The 25,257-nt window shown below is 42.6% G+C and overlaps 1 protein-coding gene across 1 annotated transcript in view; it reads right to left on the bottom strand.

The window, feature by feature from the left end:
* The window catches only part of LOC100875326 (uncharacterized), a 155,531-nt gene that overhangs the window by 127,355 nt on the left and 2,919 nt on the right, over nucleotides 1-25,257 (bottom strand). The window contains exons 3-4 of the mRNA XM_076528978.1: nucleotides 21,277-21,400; nucleotides 19,806-21,207 (exon numbers count right to left, since the gene is read on the bottom strand). Of these exons, the coding sequence (XP_076385093.1) occupies nucleotides 19,806-21,207; nucleotides 21,277-21,400 (1,526 nt within the window). The remainder of the gene's footprint in view (nucleotides 1-19,805; nucleotides 21,208-21,276; nucleotides 21,401-25,257) is intronic.

Below are 25,257 nucleotides of genomic sequence, written 5' to 3'. Positions count from 1 at the left end.
AAATGCCTAAGCAACCAAATGTCCACATTTTCGATCTCCCATATCCTAAACTTCCACATTTTCTCTCACCTTCCCACATATATCCAACACATCCAAGTTTCCCGAATCCTTCCAACTTTTCTAAATCTCCAATTTGTAATTTTGCAAATTTCCAAAGAAATTTTCCATCATGAAATATGAACCATTGCCATAGAAATGATCGAAGCTGAAAAAAACGAGATGCAAAGAGCAACGATCAATGCATCGTCATTAACGATGAAACGTAAAGTGTCTGGTAATTTTTTCGACGATCTCCGATGCAGAAAGGAAATTGCTCGTTCTCGATCCACGCCTCTATTTAGACCGACTCATCTATGACCTCGTTACGCGAACGATGGCGGAGGCTGTTGCCACGTCAATGACGTTATTAATCAGCGTTAGGTGATGCGATCGCTATTCTACGCTCGTGGAACGACTGTGACACACTGTGCATTCGAACGAGCCACTCTCGGGGATAAAGATTATCTTAAGAATCATGGGACATAAAGGGTGTTGTCAAGGTATCGGAATTTTCTTCGACGCTGGTTAATGATTTTCGATCTTCTCGATAGGATCGGATGTTTCATACGCTGAGATTTTTATGCGAAATTCGAGGTTGGGAAAATTGGAAATTTGAGAATTTGGGAAATTGTGAAGTTGGGGAATTGGGAGTGGGATGATTGAGAATTTGGAAATTTGAGAATTCGGGAGATTGCAAAGTTGGAAATTTTAGAATTCGGAAATTTGGAAATTGAGGACTTTGGAATTCGGGAGTTTGGAAATTTGGAAATTTGGAAATTGGGGATTTTGGAATTTGGGAGTTTGGAAATTTGGAAAATTCCGGATTTGGGAATTTGAGAATTCGGGAGATTGCAAAGTTGGAAATTTGGAAATTGGGGACTTTGGAATTCGGAAGCTTGGAAATTTGGAAATTTCCGAATTTGGAAATTTGAGAATTCGGGAGATTGCAAAGTTGGAAATTTGGAAATTGGGGACTTTGGAATTCGGAAGCTTGGAAATTTGGAAATTTCCGAATTCGGGAGTGTAGAATTTGGAAATTTGAGAATTCGGGAGATTGCAAAGTTGGAAATTTCCGAATTTGGAAATTTGAGAATTCGAGAGATTGCAAAGTTTGAAAATTTGGAAATTGGGGTCTTTGGAATTCGGGAGTTTGAAAATTTGGAAATTTCCGAATTCGGGAGCGTAGTATTTGGAAATTTGAGAATTCGAGAGTTCGCAAAGTTGGAAATTTAAAAATTCAGAAATTTGGAAATTGTGGAATTCAGAATTTGGAAATTCAGAAATTGGAATCTTGCGAATTCAGAAATTTACAAACCTAAAAATTAAAAAATCCTAAACCTAACCATCTCTACCAATAGTCGATAATCCCATTCCTACCTCAAGCTCGCAATACCGCAGCAATAAATTCCATCGACCTAAAAAAATGAGTGAATAGCGCATACAATATATCGCCCAAGTCAACGTCATAAAGTATCATATTTAATGTGACAATAGGTACAACGAGGAACCTGTTATTAAAAAACAAGACTGTCTCGTATTTTCTTCATTCGCAATCATTTCTTTTCGACTCTGCAAATCCCGGTATTTATCATCCTTCGTCGTTGTAACGAATTCACCGATTTTTCTACCTTTCCGAGCGAGAAAAGGGGGGTAATCGAGTTGAACGCAAGCGGAGTGCGACGTCCTCTTTGTGGCAATGCACATTATTAATAGCTACACGCAACTACGATGATTACAAGTAATGGTCGAGGCTGGATGTTCCAACCGGCCTCGCCTAGAATCCTAGAAAAATCCACGGAACGAGTTTTCTCGGGCTCGACTAGCCTCCTGTCTGCCGTCTTAGACGTCCACGTTCTCTCCCCTCGTTGCTTCATTCCTGCATAATCGCAACGTGTTCGCTATGCTCTACGAACTCTCCATATTTTTCTTTTTCTCTTTTGCTGCTACGCCTCTCGGAACCTTTGGAAAATCCATCGCGTATCTTATTTAAATCCTCTGACAAGATTTATACCCATTGTTCGATTTTCACTATATTTACAATTTAAATTTTCTTCGATCAATCATTATTATTTATAATACTGTATTGAACAGATGACAAAGTATATTGTTGTTGAAATTTAATTACAATTTAGTCCGAAAAATTTCAGGAAAGAATCTGTAAAGAAACAGCTACAAATGAAGTGTACCGATGGATAAACTTATGTGGCTGAAAATTCAGTATTATGAAGTGTCCACAATTTACAGTTTTTTTATTCATAAATTATGTACGACACCTGATCACTGCAGTACCGTGTCCATAATTTTCTACAAGAGTCCTTCAATCTGCCCAAAATGATCTGAAATAAACTTACGTTCTGGCCATGCAGCCCCGAGCGCGGGTAAACATCGAGCGCCCACCGATCAAGAGCCATAACAAAGCCGAGCCGAAAAAATCCCGTAACGTCCATCTGCATCGCAGAAGCTCTTGGAAGTAATAAGCCGAGCGTGACAATCTCGCAGCGCGTACGATCGAGAAAATACACGGACTAATCACGCTTTTACAGCGAAAGAAAGAGGGAACAAAGCACCGGTAGGAGGTTTACGAGCGTCCCTCGTTATACAGTCGCATAAAATCTTTACGTCCCCATGAAAGTGGCAGGGTGGGAAGCCATGGAGGCAACGGAGTGGTCGGTGCTTCCTCGAGCAATTAAAACGCTCGGCCAGATGTACGCTGAAATAATACAGGATCGCGGGAAAGGATAATTGGCGACGATATCTTTTCGCAAGAGTTCCAATGTTTTTTTTTTTCAGCTGGGTCGAACGCGCGTCGTTCGTATGTTAAACAGCCGGGAATATTATCGCGATTATGCACAGCCCTCGAGGCTCGCGCGAAACCAGATGCAAGAATGTTGTGGCGCAAGTTGACTTGTGCGGTCGTGTTGCATTAAGCGAGATTTATTTATCGACAACCTGGATAATCGATAAAGACGACAAGTCTCGAGACACGTAGGCGAGGACGAGAAAAAAATGAAGAAAATGATAGAAAAATATCGTGGACGGATCACGTGAACACCTTGAACCGACTCTCTGTTATCAGGCAGCTCGACGTGACGCGTGTCGAGGATTTTTCTGTCTAGCCGGTGTCTGCCTGCGGCTTGGAACACTTATCGACCAACAGCCAGGATGATAGTGTCTCGGATACAACGATGATACCGCATTTTTCTGCGCGGCCGCGATACACGCCGTATATTTTATTCGCCCGTCATCGGCCCTGACGAGGCGCTCCAGACGCGATCTAGACGCGCGATCGTTCTATGCGATATGTTTGCCAAACAGTTCTGTTTGAACGAACAATCCTCGGCGTTCGGTAAAGTCTGTTCGAGTGCAAGTGTTACGAGGTCACTTTTATCTCCGTTTGCTAATTTTGCAATTTTTGCGTTAGCATCTCTTCAAATTTTCCAACTTTCGCTTCGTCAAGTTTTTAAATTTTTAACATTCTTATTTTTTGACTTTTCAAGACTTTCAGTTCTCAGGTTTTCGCGTCTTGAATTTATTTAAGTTTCAAATTTATGACTTTTCAAAGTGTAATTCACACGTTTTCAAAGTTTTATCAGGTTTGAAATTAAATGCAAGAAGTAGTAGTGTGAACATTAGTACAAGGGTGGCCATATAACGAGAGTCAACTATATTGCGATATAACACGAGCAGAATTTTCTTCGACTGCTTCGATTAGAAAGATATGACTATTTTTCTTGTGCATCGAAGTTTTTAGACAAATGGCGATATAACGAGAGTGTAGAATCTATCGAGATACAGTACTGAATTTCGATGTAACGTGAACAGAATTAAGATCAATCACTCTAATCAAAACGACTATCATCAGTCTACTACCTGTATCGAAAGTTCATAAACGGCGATATAACGAGAGTGTACACTCTCTCGAGATACAATACATTTCAATGCAACATGAACACAATTAAAATCGATCACACCGATCAAAAAGATTATCATCAAAATCTACCATCAGTATCGAAAGTTCATAAACGGCGATATAACGAGAGTGTACATATTCTCATTGATACAATACATTTCAATGCAACATGAACACAATTAAAATCGATCACACCGATCAAAAAGATTATCATCAAAATCTACCATCAGTACCGAAAGTTCATAAACGGCGATATAACGAGAGTGTACATATTCTCATTGAACAATACATTTCAATGCAACATGAACACAATTAAAATCGATCACACCGATCAAAAAGATTATCATCAAAATCTACCATCAGTACCGAAAGTTCATAAACGGCGATATAAGTACATTCCAATGCAACATGAACACAATTAAAATCAATCACACCAATCAAAAAAACTATCACCAATCTACCACCAGTATCGAAAATTCATAAACGGCGATATAACAAGAGTGTACCTCTACCCAAAAACAATAAAATATTTCGATATAACACAACCGGAATTTGTTCAACTAAATTACAAAAACGTTATTTGAAGTGAAAGTTCCTGTCGAAGATGGCAATATACATAGAGTTTATTTCAACGCTAGCAGAATTTTGATGAACACTTGCGATTAGAAAGACGTGGCTCCCGCTAGTAGGGAAGATCTCCGCTTGTTTATTCGTTTGTACGCCCTTTTAAAAATAGGCGTTCATTCAAGGATCTCAGCCAGACGCTGGCCAGACATTCGACGCGTCGTTTACGGACGGGCATTTTGCCGGGTGCATTCTCGCCACGCGTGACTTTTACTCGTACGCCAACATACACGAGTGTATGTTACGAAACGACGCGGTGGAAATTAGATGTCTATAGAAAAAAAGTCAGACGTGCACGCAGAGTATGTGGTTATCGATTATAGGGGCGTTTGAGAAGCTCTAAAAATTGAGCTCGAAAACTGTATGGGGTAGGATTTGATATATGGCGTATCACTTATCTATTAATATAAGCACTTGATTTGAAACTAAAAATGGTAGACATTCTGTAACTGATGTAGAATTCTACTAATGTAGAATGTAGACAATTAGGATATTTTGAGAATATATTGGAGCAGTACATTGAGAATTCAGCTGTAATTGAAGACATGAATTGAAATCAGAGCAAAGGGGCAAACACAAATTATTAACATCTAGACAGAACTCCATTACCGACAGTATAATCCAATTAAAGTAAATGTTTAATCCCGAATACCGAAGAGACAGAATTAAAAACTTAATTATCTGTATCGTTAATATACTGTGTCTGCTCACATATGTCAATTTTCACCGCGACAGTCGTCAAGGTTCTACGATTTTTTAATTACCCCGTATGATTATACGATGAAAATTTCTGCCACGCAGCAGGATTTTCAGCGAACGAGTATCAGAGATGCCCCGTGGTATCTGCAGCCGCGAAAGTGCGTCACGGCGTTCGAGCGAGTAAACAAGTCGCGAAAGGAAGCAAAACAAGAGCGTGTGTCGACTCAGCGTGCAAGCACGTCGAGAGAGCGTTGACGGGAGCGCGAAAGTTCGCAATCGTGCGACGGAAGATACGGGAAAGCGACAAGACAGACGGCCAACCACGCGACGATAACGCGTTACGAAATCAGCCCGTAGCTCTTTCGCCAGCGAGCGGATACCCGTTCGATTTCTTCGCGTCAGAAAATATACTACCGTCGATCTTTTTCTCGCTGCCAGCGAACGAGTACAACACGCGGCGAGAGGTTATTTTTGTTTAGTCTGCCTCTCCCGTTCCTGTTTCCCTTACTGAAACACGGCTGCTGCACCACGCAGGTAACGTACACGTGTACGCTCCTGAACGACGTAATGCTCCAGAAGGGACTATTCGTTTCCCAACTTAACGCTAACTGAAAGTTAACGTAAACGTGGAAAAGTGTAATCATGTTCACAGTCGGGGTACAAGACTTTGAGAGCATTTTGGTATTATTTGCTAGGTTGGTATTTGGTAAATATCAAAAGTCTCGTGCTGAGTTACGATTACTTAAACTATACTTGTTAGATAACTGTTAATTAGATAACTATAAGTTAGACACAACTTTGAGTGCATTTTTGGTATTCATGTTTGGTGTTGATATCTGAAATTAGATAGCAGACGTCACATGTATTCAGTTGTGATGTTTACTTAATTCAAACTAAGGTTAGGGTAGGTCAAACAAATATTTAAGCTTGAGTCAGATCAGGATTAGCATTAGATTATGTCAGAATGAAGTTAAGTTAATCTAATGTATATTGTAAGTTAGGTTAAACCAATGTAAAGTATTATGTTATATTAAACTAATGTTATAGTATTAAGTTTAGTTAAATTACTGCACAATGTCAAGTTCAGTTACGTCAAGCTAACATATAGTGTTAAGTCAAATGTATCAAGCTAATACACAATGTTAAGATAAATAATATGAAATTGTAGCTAGATTAAATTCAACTTAAATTACGTTACAGTAACTTGAATATAATTACATTACAGATAGTATCACTGTAAAGTTACATCACAGTTATGTAACTGTGAACATCATTAAAAAATTGAACATCATTAAGCTAGGTTACATTAAGCTATTGTAAAAGGTCAGTTACCATCCACATCAGACCAGATACAAAATTATCATATCCAAAATAATTTCATATTAAATAAAGCTGTAAATAATTGTATTAAGATACACTAACTATTAAGATACACTATACATCCAGTTAGAACAGTGAGTTCAATCCAAATCAGAACTACGAAACGATGGAAAATGGCCAAGAGTATCGGACACACGAACGTCACGAACGACTGCTGGTCGATGCCCCAGTACTGTGCACTTGGCACCATTTTCCTGCCCTACCCTACCCTACTCTACCCAACGCACCCTCTATCTGTCCCTGTCCCACCCTTAGTCACAGCACCCGCTCCTCCGTCACGGTGGGACAAAGAGGGAAGAGGGAGAACGGATTAAATCAAAGGGAGGAGGGTCTGACGCGCTACAACGGTGTCAGCGGTAGGATATACGGGATGTTTTGAACGGTACGCACGAAGTCGGCTGGCTAATAGGATTTATGAAAACGTGCCAACTGATCCCTATAATCCTGACTTCGACTAATACCTTTCATTTTCTTCCCTTCTCTTATTTTCGCACGTAAAACTTCCAATTAATGATTTAACGAGACGATCGATATCACTGTTCTTCTCGAGCTTCTTTTCAAATTGCTTCAATTAGTAAAATTCACCAGCTGATTAATAATATTGATACTAACTGAGTAATAATAAAATTGTTACTGATAAATGATGTCAGAGGTAAAATTAATAAAATCAATAAAATCAACAGAACACGTTGCTTAAATGCGACTCACATGTGGATGAAAATATGTCTTTATCTATACAAAGCTCTTTAGGATATCAAAATTGTACCACAAACTGTTATGAGTCACTCAACATAACAAAGTGTCCATCATCAAAAATAATCATACAAAATAATCCTACAAAATCATACAATGCACCCTCTGCAAAAGAGTCCTTTAGTCCTTTGAACATCTTTCAAATTCCTAATTTGTGTTTCAAGATAAGAAGACTAAATTCAAAGTATCAGCTCGAAGCAGTATAATTTTCGAAAGAGTCTGGCAAGTATGCGAAAGATCCGCGGTGAAAACAGACGCGAATTCTCGAAATATCTTCGGGCTGATCATCGTCGAAAGGAGCGTCGTCCCGTTGCGCGTGAACCTCGACGCCGAGCGGATCGCAACGTCATAAATTCGAAGGCAGACAGCCGCGACACGTCGCTCTCCGCCGCGTAGAATGTCAGCGACAATGACGCAACCGAGCCGTGGGTCGACGAACCCGGCTTCGAAATTGTGTCACGTGCTTCCCACTACAGATTACAGCCTAGACACTCCATTAGACGGCGCACGGAAGAATCCCTATTGATAAAACGCGGTAATTAGGCCGAACATCCCGTTTGGGTGAGCGCGACGAGCCCGCTTCTCTCCGTCTTCATCGCGACGGTACACTCGCTCGCAACGTGCTCTTCCGATAACGTGTGCAAACTTTAGTCTGTCAGTTTTCAGATTTCTCAAGGTTCTGATGCTTAAATTTTTATATTCGCAAGTTGGCAAAGTTTTTTGGAATTTACAAGTTTAGAAATTGTTGAATTTGAATTTTTCTAAATAGTCAGATTTGTAGGGTAATAGGTAACAATGTCTATTTCTGAAATTCCCAGGTCTAGATTTCTATTTGTCAAATCGGTAGAGCTCCAAATACCTATATCCCCAAATTCCTAATTTCTGGATCCACAAATATCTGAATTCTCAGACTCCCAAATCCTGGGTCCACAAATACCTAAATCCCTGAATTCCTAAGTTTCTAGGTCTTCAGATTTAGAAATTTTCACGTTCGCAAATTCCAAAGTGATCGAATTCCTATCTCCTAAAATTTCTGGGAACCCACACTTCCATAACTCCTAATTTCTAGACCTGGAAGTACTTACACCCCCAAATCCTTGCATTCCCATATCTCCACATCCCCAAATCTCCACATCTCCAAATCTCCACATCCCCAAATCTCCACATCTCCAAATCTTCACGTCTCCAAATCTCCACGTCTCCAAATCTCCACATTCTCAAATCTCCACATCCCCAAATTTCCACATTCCCAAATCTCCACATCCCCAAATTTCCACATCCCCAAATCTCCACATTCCCAAATCTTCACATCCCCAAATCTCCACATCTCCAAATCTCCACATCCTCAAATCTCCACATCCCCAAATCTCCACATCCCCAAATCTCCACATCTCCAAATCTTCACGTCTCCAAATCTCCACGTCTCCAAATCTCCACATCCCCAAATCTCCACATCCCCAAATCTCCACATCCCCAAATCTCCACATCCCCAAATCTCACAATTCCCAAACACTCCTTCAAATTACTAAACTCTCAAACTCGTAAGTTCTCAAATCCCCAGACCTACAAGTTCCTCCCTCTCCAAATTTCTAAACCTCCAAACACCCACATTCCCACCTCCCCTAATACCCCTATCTCCCCCAAAATTTGCACTTTCACATCTCAAACTTCTAAATTCATAATTCTAAATACTTAAAAATCCCTAAAAATTAACTCGGAAGAGATCTCTTGCTCTGCGGTTGACATATTTTCTCTAGGGGAAACGAGATTTGTCCCCGACTGTACATAACCATTAAAACCGACGCTCGTCGCGTCGGATCGTGTCGCGATCACCTGCGCGACGAGACTCTCGTTCTTTTTTTTTTCCAGTCGCACGCGATTTACCGCGGTAATTAACATTTACATCGGCAATTAATGCCAACGGGATTTAAATTTCCAGCTGGTCGCGTTTGCACGCTCCGTTCTACAAGCCAGGGAGAAACGCTTCGTTTCCTGTTGATAATCTGCTCGAACGATGAACCAGATTTGGTGCCACGATCGTATCGGTGATTTTTTTAAGCGTCGAGATGTACCGGGTGGTTAAGTTATACGTGGACATGATGTTAATGGAATACTGAGATGAAGGAGTGAGTTTAAGAGAAAACATCATGGTTAGAACATATGGACGTTGGACATATGAGCATATGAACATCGTTATAGCATCAAAGTTGGATAGTTCTTTTGGTACTCTTGTGGAGATGTCAAATGTACATTGATTGGACATAAAAAATATATCGATGGTTTAGTAGTATGCTACCCTTGTCTTGTAGTCCAATTTATATTACATACATATATCTATACATGTATATATGTAGGAACTATGATGTACAGGGTGTCATGCAATCAAGGTGTCAGTAGAATAGTAATATGAAGAAGTAGTGATATATTTAAGCGGACACGCAAGAAATTGTTCGGAAGATTGAACGTAGCAGAGTATTAAGACATCACGGAGTAAAGATCATATTGTATCGAACAGAATTATTCCCAACCACATATTCATATCAAATTGTGTTACTGCTTGCATATAGTAATGCACTAGTATATTAAAGCAGTAGTGAAAGATTAAAATAGTGAAGTAGTATGAAATAATCAAACAACAGTATAACTAGTACAATTAAAATAGTGGTACTAATGAAGAATAATAAAATGAGGAAAAACTAGCCGGAGTAAAAGCACGAAATTGACAAGGTAAATCGAGGGAAGGTGTCGCAAATGATCTGGTCCTCGTGAACGGCGAAAGCCACTCGGATATTGTGTATCCAAAAGCGACGTTGTACATTAATGAACGAACACTCGAACTCTCGAGCCACGTTTCTCCTTTTTTTATTCTTCCTTTTTCCATCCGGATTCTCGCTCGGGATCGAGCTCTTAAAAAGCTGAAAGGTATTTCCTCGATTCCGGAAGTCGCATTATTCCCGCTGGCTGGAGGCGAGGGCCGAGTGGAGTCTGGCCGGTATTATAGGGCCGTGAGGTACATATAGTTCGCTGTACAACAGTCAGTCAATACTTTATAGCACGAGCCCAACTTTACGGTCTCTGTTTCTCTCGTTGTTCCCCTTGTGATCCCGCGTCCCTCCGCCGCGTCCCTTCTAACTAGAGAACCGTGGAGGGTACCGAGCCCCGGTCTCGTCGTCGTTTTCCTCTCGTCCTTTCTTCCAACACCGGGGGCAAATACGAGCGACGGTTTCTACGATCTCCCATCGGTCCGTAGTGCTAGCGGTTGCTCGCAATATTCCGCGTATCCCTCGGCTTCCCCGGAGGGACGACGACGTAAAACGATGAAGGGCTGCGAATTTGCAGCGAGCTCTACCAGCGCATTGCCACCCTTACGAATAAAACGGGAAAGAGCGTCGTTGCGTGTCGAGCGTAACTCCGCTACTTTCCGCCCGTCACGAGAAAACGCCGAGGACCAACGACATGCCAGCTGCTCTCGCTTAGATGATACCGCTTTACACTCGCCCCCTCGCCCTTTTAATCTTCAACCTTCCTAACCACGCATATCCTCTCCCTATTTATTCCTTCCTTCGACGTCTTATATTATAATTTTAAAAAACCACCCCTTTCACACTTTTCCTGCTGCTCTGCATTTTTTAAGATAATTAAATAAACGTGTGTATACGATTTTAAAGCACTTTCAAGCGTGACTTTCTGACATATCTTGTACATCCAGTTCACTTCTGTTTTTGAAGAACTTCCGCTTTCAACCCCTAGCGAATCCTCTTCATTAAGACCTCTTCAAACCTTCATTATCGCTCTGATTACCATCATTTCACATTATCTTCTACGGTATAACAAAATAGAATTATTATGCACTAAATGGACCTGCAGTTAATCGAAAGATGTGAAACATGTAACTACATTCGAATCGTTCGATTTTCGATTTTCATCGCCGGGAGGCAGAAAGAATCGCAAAATCGTAGCAGAACGATCGACAGACTCGTCGGGGAACGTCAGAGTGTAATCGCGTAAGGTTGTTTGCAGTCGAGGGAGAGAAACGAGCAGAACTCCTCCTTCTTCGCCGGAGGGCGTCGAGGAGAGGCACAGTATCTAGGTCTGTGTAACGATTTTTAGAGTCTCGACCCTCCGACAATCGTCCAGCCCATAAAAAACTTGAGGCACCCCACAGTCAACGCTGTGCCAGGGTTTCCATAGCGACCGAGCCCTTTCGCACCCCTCTGTCGTTGACCTATACCCACGCCGACACCCTTAGATCCTGGCTGCTGCCCTAAATCTGTTAGACGCGATGCAAAAGATACACCCTGGTAAGGAAGCATTGCATGCTAATAAAATAAATCACCGTGACCAGGAAGTTTTCGGGTTCGCTGGGCTACTTTGAGGGATGATCAGCTGGTACTCATACAATACAAAAACGTCCAATTTATATATTTTCAAGTTACGTTGCAAACTTTTTTGTTTTCATACTTCTGATTACTTGTGTCGAAATTGGTGAAATAGCAAATTTTTATATTTTTGTGTTCTTGCAGTTCTAAATTCCTAAATTTAAAATTTGTCATGCTTACAGTTCTAAATTTATAATTTTTTCATAGGTGAAATTTCTGTATAAGTTTCTAAACTCCTTAGCTCTTAAATTTATAAATTTTTTAATCTTCCAATTTAAGAAATACAAAATTATAAAATTTTATAAAAATATTTACAAGTTCTCCAATTGTCAATATTGAATATTTGAAACTAATTAAAATTTCTACATTTTAAAAACTTATTATCAACCCCCTTACATCACATGGAAATCTAACATCACATCTCAACCTGCAAATGATTAAAAATCATCTGAAAAGCTGTCGAGGGTAAAAAAGGACAGTAGCGAAAACGGGGCCATTCCGTAGTCGAGTATCATTTATAATTCATTTCCCCGGCTCTTGGTTCTCGGCCATTATCAGTGCCGTCGAGGGAAATTTAGGCTCGAAAAGAAAAAAGGAAATCCGTGTTGGAGCGGTCAGAGTGCAAAAGAGAGAGAGGCGGTGATCGGGCATCAGACATGCAACGGCACCAAAAGAAAAAACGAGAAAGAAAGAGAAAGGTGAGAGCCGCGGAATCGTAAATCGAGAATTAAGTATGACGGCGAACGGTAAGACGTATATAAATTTTCCTTGCCGATGAATAATAAATGGCGGGGTCGAGGAACAAGAGGGAGACAGTGGAAGCACGAGTTGGATGGAAAAAGGTGTAAGCGAGAGAGGGCACCGGGCGCGAGCGAGAGAGGGTAGCCAGGGCAGAGCAGAGAGCAGAAAGGAAAAGGGTGTACCGAGGAGAGAGACTCCGGGAGAGAAGTACGGCGAGAGAGAAAGAGGAAAAGAGAGCAAGGAGCGAACGAAAGGACGTTAACCCTTTTCTTGTTTCTCTCCGGCCCATCCCTCCGTTCCTTCTCATCGCAGGAGTGCTCCTTTCCGCAGGAGAGTTACCTCTCCTCGTCTCTCTTTCTCTCCCTCTTCAGTCACTTTTTCCACCTCGAAACCGTCTCTCTCTCTCGCGCTCTTTCTCTCTTTTCAACCTTTTCCTCGGCACTGTTCGTTGCGCTGGGGCCCCCTTCGTTGTACCACCCGCTTTTTCCCTTCCTCCTTCACCATCCCTTGCCCATCTGACTCTTCGTTCGTCTCCCTCTTTCGCGTGACCCGCTACGCTTTCTTGCTCCCCCTTCGCGTCGAGGGGAGAACAAAAATTACGAATCCGCGAGGCATTTGTCGAGAGCCACGGCTCGATCGAGGGGTTTCGCTCGACCGTACTTCGCTACGCCAGCGACGTTTCAACCGAGAAATCCCGGAGAAATCTTTAACCTTTTACCTCGTCCGCTCCTCTTACGCAATCGCCTAACCGTCGATTAAATTTTGTTTCGCAATGATATTGCATGATCGACTAATTGGCAGCGGATCGATGGATCTACTTCTCCGGGTTCCTACTCCGCACGCGCCACAAGATGAGCTCTAGGAAAAGAGTCTACTTCTTCCTTCTCCAGCTGAGTGGGGTGAATGACTGACGCTATTGTTCCCCCTTCCTAAATGTGTACGTAAAGTCTTAACGCTATTTTAATTTATATTTTAAAACAATAAGTATATGCTGTATACTGGGTGTCTCAAAAATGGCTACACCTTGACTATTACATTTGACTTTGAGCAAGAGGTTGAATGGTCTAATTTAATTTTTAGTAGTAACTCTGCATTTTGAAAACTGTAAAAATAGTTGTTCGTTCACAAGTTTTTAAAAAAATTGTTCATTCGTAATTGTTGAAAAAATACTAAATCAAACTCTTACAGTATGAGTCATCTTTCGAGGACGAGGGTTAAATCTGTAACAATTGCACAAATAGACCCTAAAAAAATTTATAGTACACAAATGAACTCACCCCAAAGTACAAGAACAATAAATTTACAATAACCATACACATAATACTTGAAGACGATGTAAATCAAATACACAAGATAAATCATGTACACGAGAGTCCTCGTAGAATTTCTTTTCATTTTAATCGCCGATAATTGCAAACGAAACGATAATCGATCTCCCCCGCAAAAGATCGAAGGAAATAAGTATTTAAAACTGTAGGATATAACGAGGAGAGAGAAGATCGGAATCGACGATCTGAAGAAGCAGCAACATCGTGTTGTCATAAATCAAATGCACATCGTTCCTCTTAACGATACACAGTTCTTCGGTCTTCAGTTTATGAAGGAACGATTCGAGGTATCATCCGATGAATAATTACCGCGGAACGAAAACGTGGATAAATCTGTAGCTGGTGGGCGAAATTCTTGGGACAGTTTGCATATTTTCGCGTGACCGTACACCGGTGGACCGAGCCGGTCGCATCACCGTGGGAACACAGCATCGACGTTATAATTATTACAAGCAATTTGTCCGTCTAATAACACGTTGTTATGCCATTACAAAATCGTAAAGATAATCATCGAGTCTACCCGGCTTTGCAAGCCTATTGTTTCACGGAGGAAAGATTCTACCTTCTGTTGAAATCGTGAGTGAGCTGTGGTAGCTTGCTTTTGGAGTTTTGTGGCGGTTTCGTTTAGGTGGCGGTCGGGTATTGGACTGTCATATATTGGACGGCTAATAGGTTTGGTTAGGAATCTTTAAGTGTCATGTTTCTGTATTTCGAATACTTACGTATCAAATTTCTATGTTTCGGATACTTAGGTATCGGATTTCTATGTATCGAATTAGTATATTCCGGATCCCTATGTATCAAATTACTACATATCGAATTCCTACGCCCCGAATCCCTACGTTCCAAATTCCTATATTCCGAATCCTTACGTACTGAATTCCTACGCCCCCAATTCCTACGCTCCGAATCCCTAAATTTGGAATTCCAACGCTTCGACACTCTATGCACCGAATTCCTACGCCCCCAATTCCTACGTTCCGAATTCCTAGCTTCCGAGTCTCTAAATTTGGAATTCCAACGCTTCGACACTCTATGCACCGAATTCCTACGCCCCCAATTCCTACGCTCCGAATTCCTAAATTTGGAATTCCAACGCTTCGACACTCTATGCACTGAATTCCTACGCCCCCAATTCCTAAATTTGGAATTCTAACGCTTCGACACTCTATGCACTGAATTCCTACGCCCCCAATTCCTACGCTCCGAATTCCTAGCTTCCGAATCCCTAAATTTGGAATTCCAACGCTTCGACACTCTATGTACCAAATTCCTACGCCCCCAATTCCTACGCCCCCAATTCCTACGCTCCGAATTCCTAGATTTGGAATTCCAACGCTTCGACACTCTATGCACTGAATTCCTACGCTCCCAATTCCTAAATTTGGAATTCCAACGCTTCGACACTCTATGCACTGAATTCCTACGCCCCCAATTCCTACGCTCCGAATTCCTAGCTTCCGAATCCCTAAATTTGGAATTCCAACGCTTCGACACTCTATGCACCGAATTCCTACGCCCCCAATTCCTACGCCCCCAATTCCTACGCTCCGAATTCCTAGATTTGGAATTCCAACGCTTCGACACTCTATGCACCGAATTCCTACGCCCTCAATTCCTACGCTCCGAATTCCTAAATATGGAATTCCAACGCTTCGACACTTTATGTACCGAAATCCTACGTTTCGAATCCCTATGTCCCGAATCTCTATATCTCGAATTCCTATGTCCCGAATCCCTATGTCCCCAATACCTCCAACCACAACTCCCTACATCCAAAAATCCTATAACCCCCAAACCCACACCCAAATGTCTACCTTCACATCCCTAATTTCCTATATACCAAATCCCCGAATTCACCCAGTCACCATTCTACAATTTCACTCGACATCTATCCCCCAAATTGGAACATCCCCACACGTCCAGATGTCCACATGACGCCAGAATTAATTTGAATATGGAATAGATTATTTTTCCTGTGGGTAAAGGATGACTTGTAGAATCGAAAGGTCGGTAATGGAAAAAGTGTAGGGTTGTCGAGTTATTGGACGACGATATAATCGGCCGGGTCGTTTCGGTGTCGGTGAGTAGGCACGTACCGCGTATGTATCTTGACGAATTCAACGGCGCGAAAATAGCGAGGAACGTTTAAAATAAAGTCGCGGCGTCGGTAAATTTATCGTTTCGAACGCGGGATCTATTTACCGTGGTCCCTCGGGATCGCGGCGCGATGAAAACCACTAAAATACCGGCTGGAATTCGTACGCGGCCACTCCGCAAAAACTGCCTGCCCTCCTTGTCACTCACGTGTCACTTCTGTATAAGCGGTGAAAATAAGGCCCGGGTTTTGGAATACCTGACTGGTTAGTCAGGCCATTTAGTCATTCCTCTTATACCGGGTACCCGGTATCGCGCAGTCACCAGAACTCGCCTTTGGGAACCATCCAGATCACAAATTAGCCTCGTAAAAAAAACGCCTCGAGGGTTACAGAAGCTCACCGAAATAAACACGTTAAGTAACAACATCGGAATACGGAGGCGACCGTATATTTACAAGCGAGATGCCGAACACCATACAGCTTTACGGATTCCCATAAACAGCTGTCGGACACCGCTTTGCCCATGGCTACCACGTGAATGGACATTTACCCATGCTGGATTAACCGGTGACCAAAATATATGCTTCTTTACGTCGCGACCATTCTCTCTTATTTCTCTTTCTAACTTTATTTTCATATTAAATAAAATTGCTAAGGTAAGACATTAAGCTATTTATCTTATTAAATAAAATTGCTGAGATAAGACATTAAATAGAATTGCTAAGACAAGACATTAAATATAATTGCTGAGACAAAACATGAAATAAAATTGTTAAGATAGGACAATAAATAAAATTGCTAAGATAAGACATTAAATATAATTGCTAAGACAAAATGTTAAATAAAATTGTTAAGATAGGACAATAAATAAAATTGCTAAGACAAGACATTAAATAAAATTGTTAAGACAAAATATTAAATAAAATTGTTAAAATAAGACAATAAATAAAATTTTTAAGATGAGACATTAAATAAAATTGCTGTTTCCCGGTTTATAAACCCTTGACATCGAGTGACGACATTATGAAATTAAAAATATTAAACACTCTGCTCAATTAAGTTCACCTTTCATCGAAAGGGAAACTTTCTTCAGATTATTCTGAATTTTAAATGTTCGTGATTGGAAACTGGATTTTGTTATAAATATCTTTTTCTCAGATTACGGGAAGTATACTTAGAATAATTGATCGATCCCGAGAGTCTCGTGTCAAGGTCCCTAAACACGCGATATCGATCATCGAATAAACTCGAATTAAAACAACGGTTCACGGAAGATCAGAGATCAAATTGCAGTGTCGAGACACGAATGCTACATAGATCGTTCCCCGTAGATTAAAAACCGAATCTAATCGACGATAATGAAATTGTTCGATCAAAAACCCTTCTGTCTCGACTGCGATTCTACGCCAGACAAATCCTATGAGTTCAGAATACGTTAGTTATAAGGGAAATTGTATTAGGTGTTACAACATTTTCTGGACAGTAAAGATATGAGAGATGAACTGTGATATTTAATCTAATTTTATTTAATTTTTGCAAGAAATTACTATTTGATTTCAATAGGATAGCCGTGTGTGTTCTGATGTTAACAGCTATGATTCAGAGCAGTGTCAGGGTAGTATAATGCCCAAGGGCAATATCAACTTATACTACACTTTATGATACTGCATTTTACTACATTTGATCTACTACGTTACTACACTTTGTTTTTTCTAAATAAACATTCTCTAATGCAGTAATGTCTCGATATAAGCGAATCGATTCCGAACATTCACTTATATCGTGTAGATCCTATTAGTTAAAGTTCACACCAAAAAAACGAACGCAGACAAATTTTATCAAACGAAAAAAAATCATAAAAATGTATCCACTCGTACCACTCTCGTATCGTTCGTGCACGGTTCGCAAAGCCCCTGATAAAAGGCTCGACGGCACCGAGTTGCACGGTTTATTTTAGATTATAACGTTGCATATCGCCGCGTGTAATCTCGATAAATAGCTCGTTAATTCCGCTTGATCATAATAAGATAACCGGCGGATTGGCGGGCCGCCAAAAATTCGAACATTCCCAGATTCTGACCGGCCCCCTTTGTCCCCCGGAGCCGCGCCCCCAACAGACGCCCCCGTCTCTTCTTTTTCCCTAGTTTTCGCCTTCATTTTTTCGCGTCCGACGATTCATTGCCTCTTCTAATTAACGCGCCCTCGTGCCGAAGATTCATGTTGCTTCGAGGCGAGCTGTCGTTGGCTCGAAAACCGGGATTCTCTCGCGCTTATTCCAGCGATTTATAAATTTGAAATTTCCCGGCTGTACCGCAATTATACGGAATTTGTTTCGTTAATATCGTGTAACTAGGTAGCGGTCACGTATAACTTATACAGGGTTTGAATTATTCCAGCGTCGGGGTTGAAAAATATTTAATAAATTAAATTATTCGTCGTTGTTAAAAATTGACAAGAGTTTATATAGTTTATATGAAGTTTACACCAACATGGTGCATCTTAAATTCCTCATCTTAAATTAAAAAATCACTCAAATTTGAGATGAAGAACAATGTTCATCCCTTACATATTAATCATGTAATTTAAAAATGCCAGTGAACCTAGCGTTAAAAGAAAATATCCAATATTTCGAAACATGTCGGAAAAATGGCGGAAAAGACATCGTAGGGAGGACGAAGAGCAAGGTTGAAGAGCGAGTTCTCGGGAAGGAAGGTAAAAGGGCGAGGAAGAAAGACCGTCGGGAGAAATCGCTCGCGTGGATTCGGTCGTCTTCGTTGGTTACAGGCGAAGAAGGAAGAGGACGCAAAGGCGGAACGGAAAGCGCGACGAGGAGAGGACGAAGACGCGTAAAGAGAGAATCGCGGCGCGGCGGTCGGCCAATGCGCGAAAAGAATAGCTAGCTGATTCATACGCGAAGTCACGAGCCGTACGTCGTACGCAGCCGGCGTACGGCCGTGCAAGCGTAATCGAAAACACACGAGATGCACACGTTTCGCGGCGAGCCTCCCTTCCTTCCACCGACGCGTACGCTTTTATACTCGGATTCTTTCTTCCGACAACCGAATATCTCGGGAACGATGATTAACCGCCGATTTCAATTATCTCTTTGGGGAATTTGCGTTGGGGTAGATTACAACTTTACGTCGGGGTAAATAGACTTCAACGACAAAATTATATATCGAGTTAGGCTGGGTAGATATGAAGTTTGCGGCAGAAGTAGACTTGGATGACAAAATTATGTATCGAGTTATAATAGGTAGATTCATAGTTCACGCTAGAATAAGTGGACTTCGATAACGAAATTATATAGGAAGTTATATTAGGGAAGGTTCAAAGTTTGCACCAAAATATAAAGAGCCAAAATGACAAAATTATATATCAAGTTAGTGTATGTAAAGGTAATAGACAAAGTGATGTATGAAGTTATTATTAACTGTGTTTTAAAACACAGGAAGACAATGAAAATATTTAATCAGTATAGGTAGAAAATAATAAAAAGAAAAGAATTGTTGATCGAAACAGTGATGGGTATTTTTCCGAGGACGTAAAAGGATACCAGTGTCCTCTTACCGAGTGAAACGCGAAGCAGAAAGTTGTGCGTCCACGCGGACGCGTGTACGAAGACGATACCAAAGGGAAGAAGGTTGAAGGGAGAATAGTTAAAAATAACCTGACCAAGGGTCCTTAGCTCAGCTTCGGTTCCTGTAAACACGTCCGTGGAGAGAGAGTCGGGGCTAAAAGAAGTCCAAAAGACGCGGGCCTCGCGTGCGTCGAACGGAAAGAGAATAAGCCGAAGAACGGAGACTACCGGGGTACGGCTCAGACGGAGGCGAATAAATTTGTCGGTACTCACGTGCTTCCATAGAGGTGTCCCGATTGGGTGGTGGCAATTGCGTAGTCGACGAAGTGGTCGTGGTCCCGGTCGTCGACGTGGACGAGCCTTTACTCTGAACCACGGTGACCTTGACCTGTTCCTCGCTACCGTCAGCCTCCTCGTCCTTTTTGGCATCCAGGTCCGGGCTCGGGCGTGTCCTTACAGCTCCCGGCTGCTCATCTTCGGGATACGACCACGATGACATCGGCCCGGCGACTGTTGTGCTCCACTCGACGACACCACCACCACCACCACCACCACCTATGACCTCACCACCACCGTCCCCCGCGAACACGAACCTCCCTCCGTGTTTATCCGTGACACCTACTTCCTCGTCCTTCGACTTCCTGTTGCGTCTTCCCGACAGTTGCTCGTCCGACAACCGTGGCACAGTTCGATGGACCGAACGATCGGTGGTCCAGGTTACCGGTACCGTAGTCGTCGCGCGCGTCCTCGTCCTCGTCGTCGTCGTCGTCGTCCTCGCGGTCGTTGAAGAGCTCCAGCTCGAAGCCGGCCCTCCGACGAGGTCCTCGAGATTCGACGACGACGTCGAGTCGTCGCGGCTCGTCCCGGGTGACGCGAGCTCGACGATATCGTGGCGTTTCGGCTCGACGAGAGCCGAGAAAGATTGTACGCGACGGGGACGAGAGAATCTCCCCTGGAGCCAGTACGGTTGAACGGAGCTCAAAGAAGCTGAGCCTCGATCATCGAGCAGACTCGCAACGACCTGTCGTCGTCTCGACTTGGTCCTCTCGTGAGCCAGACCTCCTCCTCCTCTTCCTCCTCCGCCTTCTTCCAGTGCAACGGAAGAAGTATCCTTCGTTCTGACGGTATCGATCGTCGTTGGTTCCTGGGTAGAGAGCAATCGGATCCCATCGAAACCGTGTCGTTCAGCTGGGAGCAACGATATCTCGTGATAATCCAGCTCTCCGTTCGGAGACGATTCCCGCGGATAGTGGTCCGGCTGGCGGCTGGAAAATCGACGAGACGTTGGACCCCGGACGGTAGACTCCGACGACCAGCGGTCCGTTAATCGAGGCAGAAGACGAGGAGGCGTAGCGTCGAGGGACACGTGCGGATCGGACACCACCGGCGCAGCCGTCGTCGTGCACGTTTGATTGCCAAGAACAGCGACGACGAGAAATAGCAGGAGTAAACCCACCCCCGCCCCCGTGGTGGCCCCCACAACCCACGGCCTTACCACGAAAACTCGCGAGGCCGTCCAGTCCAGCTGGTAGTAGGCCGATCTTGTCGATGATGGATCCTCCGATGGATTCGGATCTCTCTCTCCTCCACCTCCTCCTCCTCCGCCTCCACCCCCTCCTCCGCCTCCGCCTCCTCCTCCTCCTCCTCCTCGTCCGCCTCTAGATCCGTCTTCGCTCTATCCACCCCGAGATTCCTCGACTCCTCGTCCGCCTCTTCTTCCTCCTCTTCCTGATCTACATTCAACCGTCCGTTGTTGCTCCTCTTCTGTTGCGCGCCAGCTCTCATCCACCGCCACCAGCTCGATTTCCGTTGGTGCCGTATCGATTCCAGGCGCCGTTTTTTCTTCTTCTTTTTCGTCGCCGCGACAACTGGTCCACCCACGAGGTTTCGGTCTCGCATTTATCCCGTCGCGTGTCGAACGTTTCTAACGAGCCCTGCTGCTGCGTGTCGCGCGAACACAACCGACGAAACCGCTGCTACGCGACCGCGTTCCGACATCATCGCGAGCCCTGACGATCCTCGTCCCCGGCAAGGACGATCGACGGACCAGCCTTCGCGAAGCCGCAAGCCTCCGCTCCTCGCCCTTGCATTCTCCGCTCGAACCTTTCACGCTCTTCGCCTCTCAACGCTTCGCCGGTTCTGCCTCGAATGGGTGCGTTACGGGCCTCGGACGGGGGCTACGATGTGTCTGCAATTCCAACGAAATTCAAAGCGTTAGGCATATCAAATTCGTCAAACAACGTCAATTTCGCATGCACTCCATATACGAATGCAATCTTGTGAAAAGCGTAATCAAACTGGGTAACAAAAAATTTATTCACGAGCAGTAACAAATTTATTTTATTTACACATTTACATATTCGAATGAAAATTCTGACAAAATGATATAAGATAAAATTATTCACGTTCCTAACTACGTTATGCAATGGTATCAAATATCAAGAATGTGCACAGATAGTCACGGTTTTCGAATCCTTACATTTTCATACACTTTCTATTATTTCCTATTATACATACAGAAGAAAAATGATTTTCTAAAGGTTTGTGATAATAAGTGATTTGCTCAGTGCGTTAGATCTCAAATTATGGATTAAAATCGACGAAGAACAATAAATAATTATCGTAACAAAGACAAGTAGCACGCGACAACACGGAACGTTCCAATTATAAACAAGAGGAGATGGACTAGGAGATAAAGAGGAACAGCCTCGCGCAGCATGCACTGTCTTATTCTGGTCTATGGACTCATGCTTCCTACAACTTCCTAAAATACGAGCCCCGAGGAAATAGTTCACGAACGGATCTCGAGTGATTCGTTTCGTTTCGCGTCTCTACCCTATTCTCTCCCTCCTTCTCTTTCTTTCCGCTTTGTCTCCCGCCTTGCGAGCTCGCTTTGTACCCGACCGCGCACAATGTAATGAACCAATGTTCCAACGCACGTAGACCCTAACCCAGGCTACCGTACACTCGCGTACATATATACACCGGTCAAAAATGAAAATGTTGTTCTGCGGAACACGCTCTCACTCGAGATTTCGAGTGGTCCTCCGGCACGATGATCTCGAAACGCGAACAGTTTATTATTTACGGAGCTATTGCGACCTATGCCTTGCAGTGGCGTAAATAATCGTATTTTGTGTGGAGCTTTATTGCTTTTATAACGTATGGCTATATAGGGAGCGTGAGGGAATATTTGATATGGTAATATAATACGTGGCGATTTAAGGGATATGGTATATAGGGAACGCAGCGATTTAGGGGACATGGCGATATAGGAGATATGGTGATATCGAGTACATGGCATATTGCAATATATGACGCGAGTGATATATTGCATGTCATAACACAGGAAACGCGATGATATAGGACACGTGGCAATATATGATGTAATATACACTGCATGCAACAATATGACATGTGGTAATGTAGAATACTTGAGGATTTACAGAATTGCAATATATGACATGTGACGATATACGGCGCATGGTAATGTAGGATATGTGGCGATGTAGGAAGCACATCAAGATAGCGATATAGTGCAAGTCAATATACTCAATACGTAGATATATGAGAAACACTGCAATATAACATGTGGCGATATATAACACATGACAATATTTTACACATGGCAGTACAACGCAATAATACCAAACAGCAATATAGCACGTAATTATAGAGGCTGCGTGACAATATAACGTAACGTTATTCGGGCGTTTAGCGACATACGACTGCAATATAGCCCGTAACGATCTAATGCACGACGACATAACACATATCGATCTAACGCGTAATGATTTAACGCGTGACGATATAACGCTTAACGATTTTACCCTAACGATTCATGTCGTAGCAATTTAACGCATGACCGTATAACGCTTGGCAATATATCGCGCGAGAAAAATTCTAGTTACGCCAATGCTTACACGTGGCCCGTTGACTGCGTCGCCGAACACGCCAGCGAGAAGTAATTAATCGAACTGCACGAGCGCCGATAGCCACGATATTCGCGATGCGAAACAACGATAACGAAGCGATTAATATCGAGCCCGATAAACTCGAGACGGTCTGGGAGGGTCACGATTCCGCGGAAGGCGAGATTATCCCCGATATCGAAATTTTTACGTTTAATCGCTTCGAGACAAAGAACGGAACGGGCTAATTTGCATGCGATTAATGCTACTTTAATATTCGTTTCACGGCGACCAGTTCAAAATAGTATCCGTGTTCGTGCATTCTCCGGGACAGGAATAGACCGTGTTACTATTTCAGTGACGTTCGGAATAATTGTAACGCGTACCGCATGTTTACCAGTTTCTTCGTTTATCGCGAAAATGTTCGGGCTGCTGGTTAAGTTTCAAGCGGTCTATGAGAATAACCGTTTTACCAGGAATCCGATTTCTTCTACCTCGTTTGTTTATAGATTCTGCTAACGCTTCGGTTACGATTCGAATCGTTACGCACTTTAATTCGAAAAATTACTAATTTTAGATTCTCCCATTCGATGAAAGTTTAGTAATTCAGGAATTAGTAGAAAATAAGGAATGACGAGAGGCGAACGTGCACAATAAAGGGGTCCACGATTTTTCGATTGTCAGACAAGTAGATATCGATCGGAGAACGGAGCGAATAATTCTCCTAAGATTTACCGAACGTCTGTGGTTCCCCATTAAGCGCAGCATTGGTGAAGAGGAATCAGGAGAATCCTATTTTTATGAACGGTCATCGGGTATGAATAGTGCACAGCCCACCTCTTCGCCTATAGAAACCGTCTGCTAGAGAGTATGCCAACGTGGCATCGCGAAGGAGGAAAAGGGACGGCCGACGACAACAGACAAAGTGGTCTGTTTCTACTGTCCACACTCTCCTAATGCAAAACTCGTGTAGCATCAATAGACGCTGACTTTAGCCAGGACGCGAGGAGACCGCCGGACTAGTCGTGTTCCACGATGCTTTATTCGACGTACTTTATTGAACAGGAAATCGCCAACATGCTGAAAACGGGCCTAAACCGTGCCCGCACCGCGACACAACCCGGCGAATATTTGTTTACGCAGAAAACGCGAATCCCCGCTAATTATAGTCACCGAAGTCGAAGGGAGGAAACGACGAAGGCACTATTTTTACGAGTCTCCCGCCAGAATATCGTCGGACGTCTGCCTTCGTCTGACCGCAACAAAACCAACACGCGAGAAACACGAGGCAAACCGAGGTAACCTTTCTATTACGCTCTATGTCACCAGCAAAATATTATTCGCTAATTACGCGTAAAAAGCTAGATTGCCATACTACGTTTTTCTATGATAATTAGGAAACTTTTGATACTTTTGTGATTTAATTGCATCGGAAATTATGAGTGGTCTAAAATTCTAAAAGAATTATCTTTTCGCTCATGCTATATCAATTAATTGTACCATATTATGGAAGAGTATTAAAGATATTTTTGAAAGGTTCCAAATATTGCAAAAAACACTTGCAAACTTTTATGAGTATTTCTCATGAAAAGTGAATTAAAAATTTTATGTGAATTCCAGTCATGTAATTAGTAAAAAATTCTATTCTCTACATTAATTCAAATATTTATTAAATGAAATATTCAACTCTCTATAATATGAAGAAAATTATCCGTGGTATCGGATGTGCAACATCAGCAACAGATTCGCGTTATGGTTCGTTATCGTCATTAGCGTTAAGAGTATTAATATTAATCGTGTGATAGGAATTTGCA

Source organism: Megachile rotundata, chromosome 2, assembly GCF_050947335.1.
Source record: "Megachile rotundata isolate GNS110a chromosome 2, iyMegRotu1, whole genome shotgun sequence".
NCBI classification, from domain to species: Eukaryota; Metazoa; Arthropoda; class Insecta; order Hymenoptera; family Megachilidae; genus Megachile; species Megachile rotundata.
The sequence above is the reverse complement of the archived record's forward strand: the minus strand, read 5'-3'. Positions and strand labels throughout refer to the sequence as shown.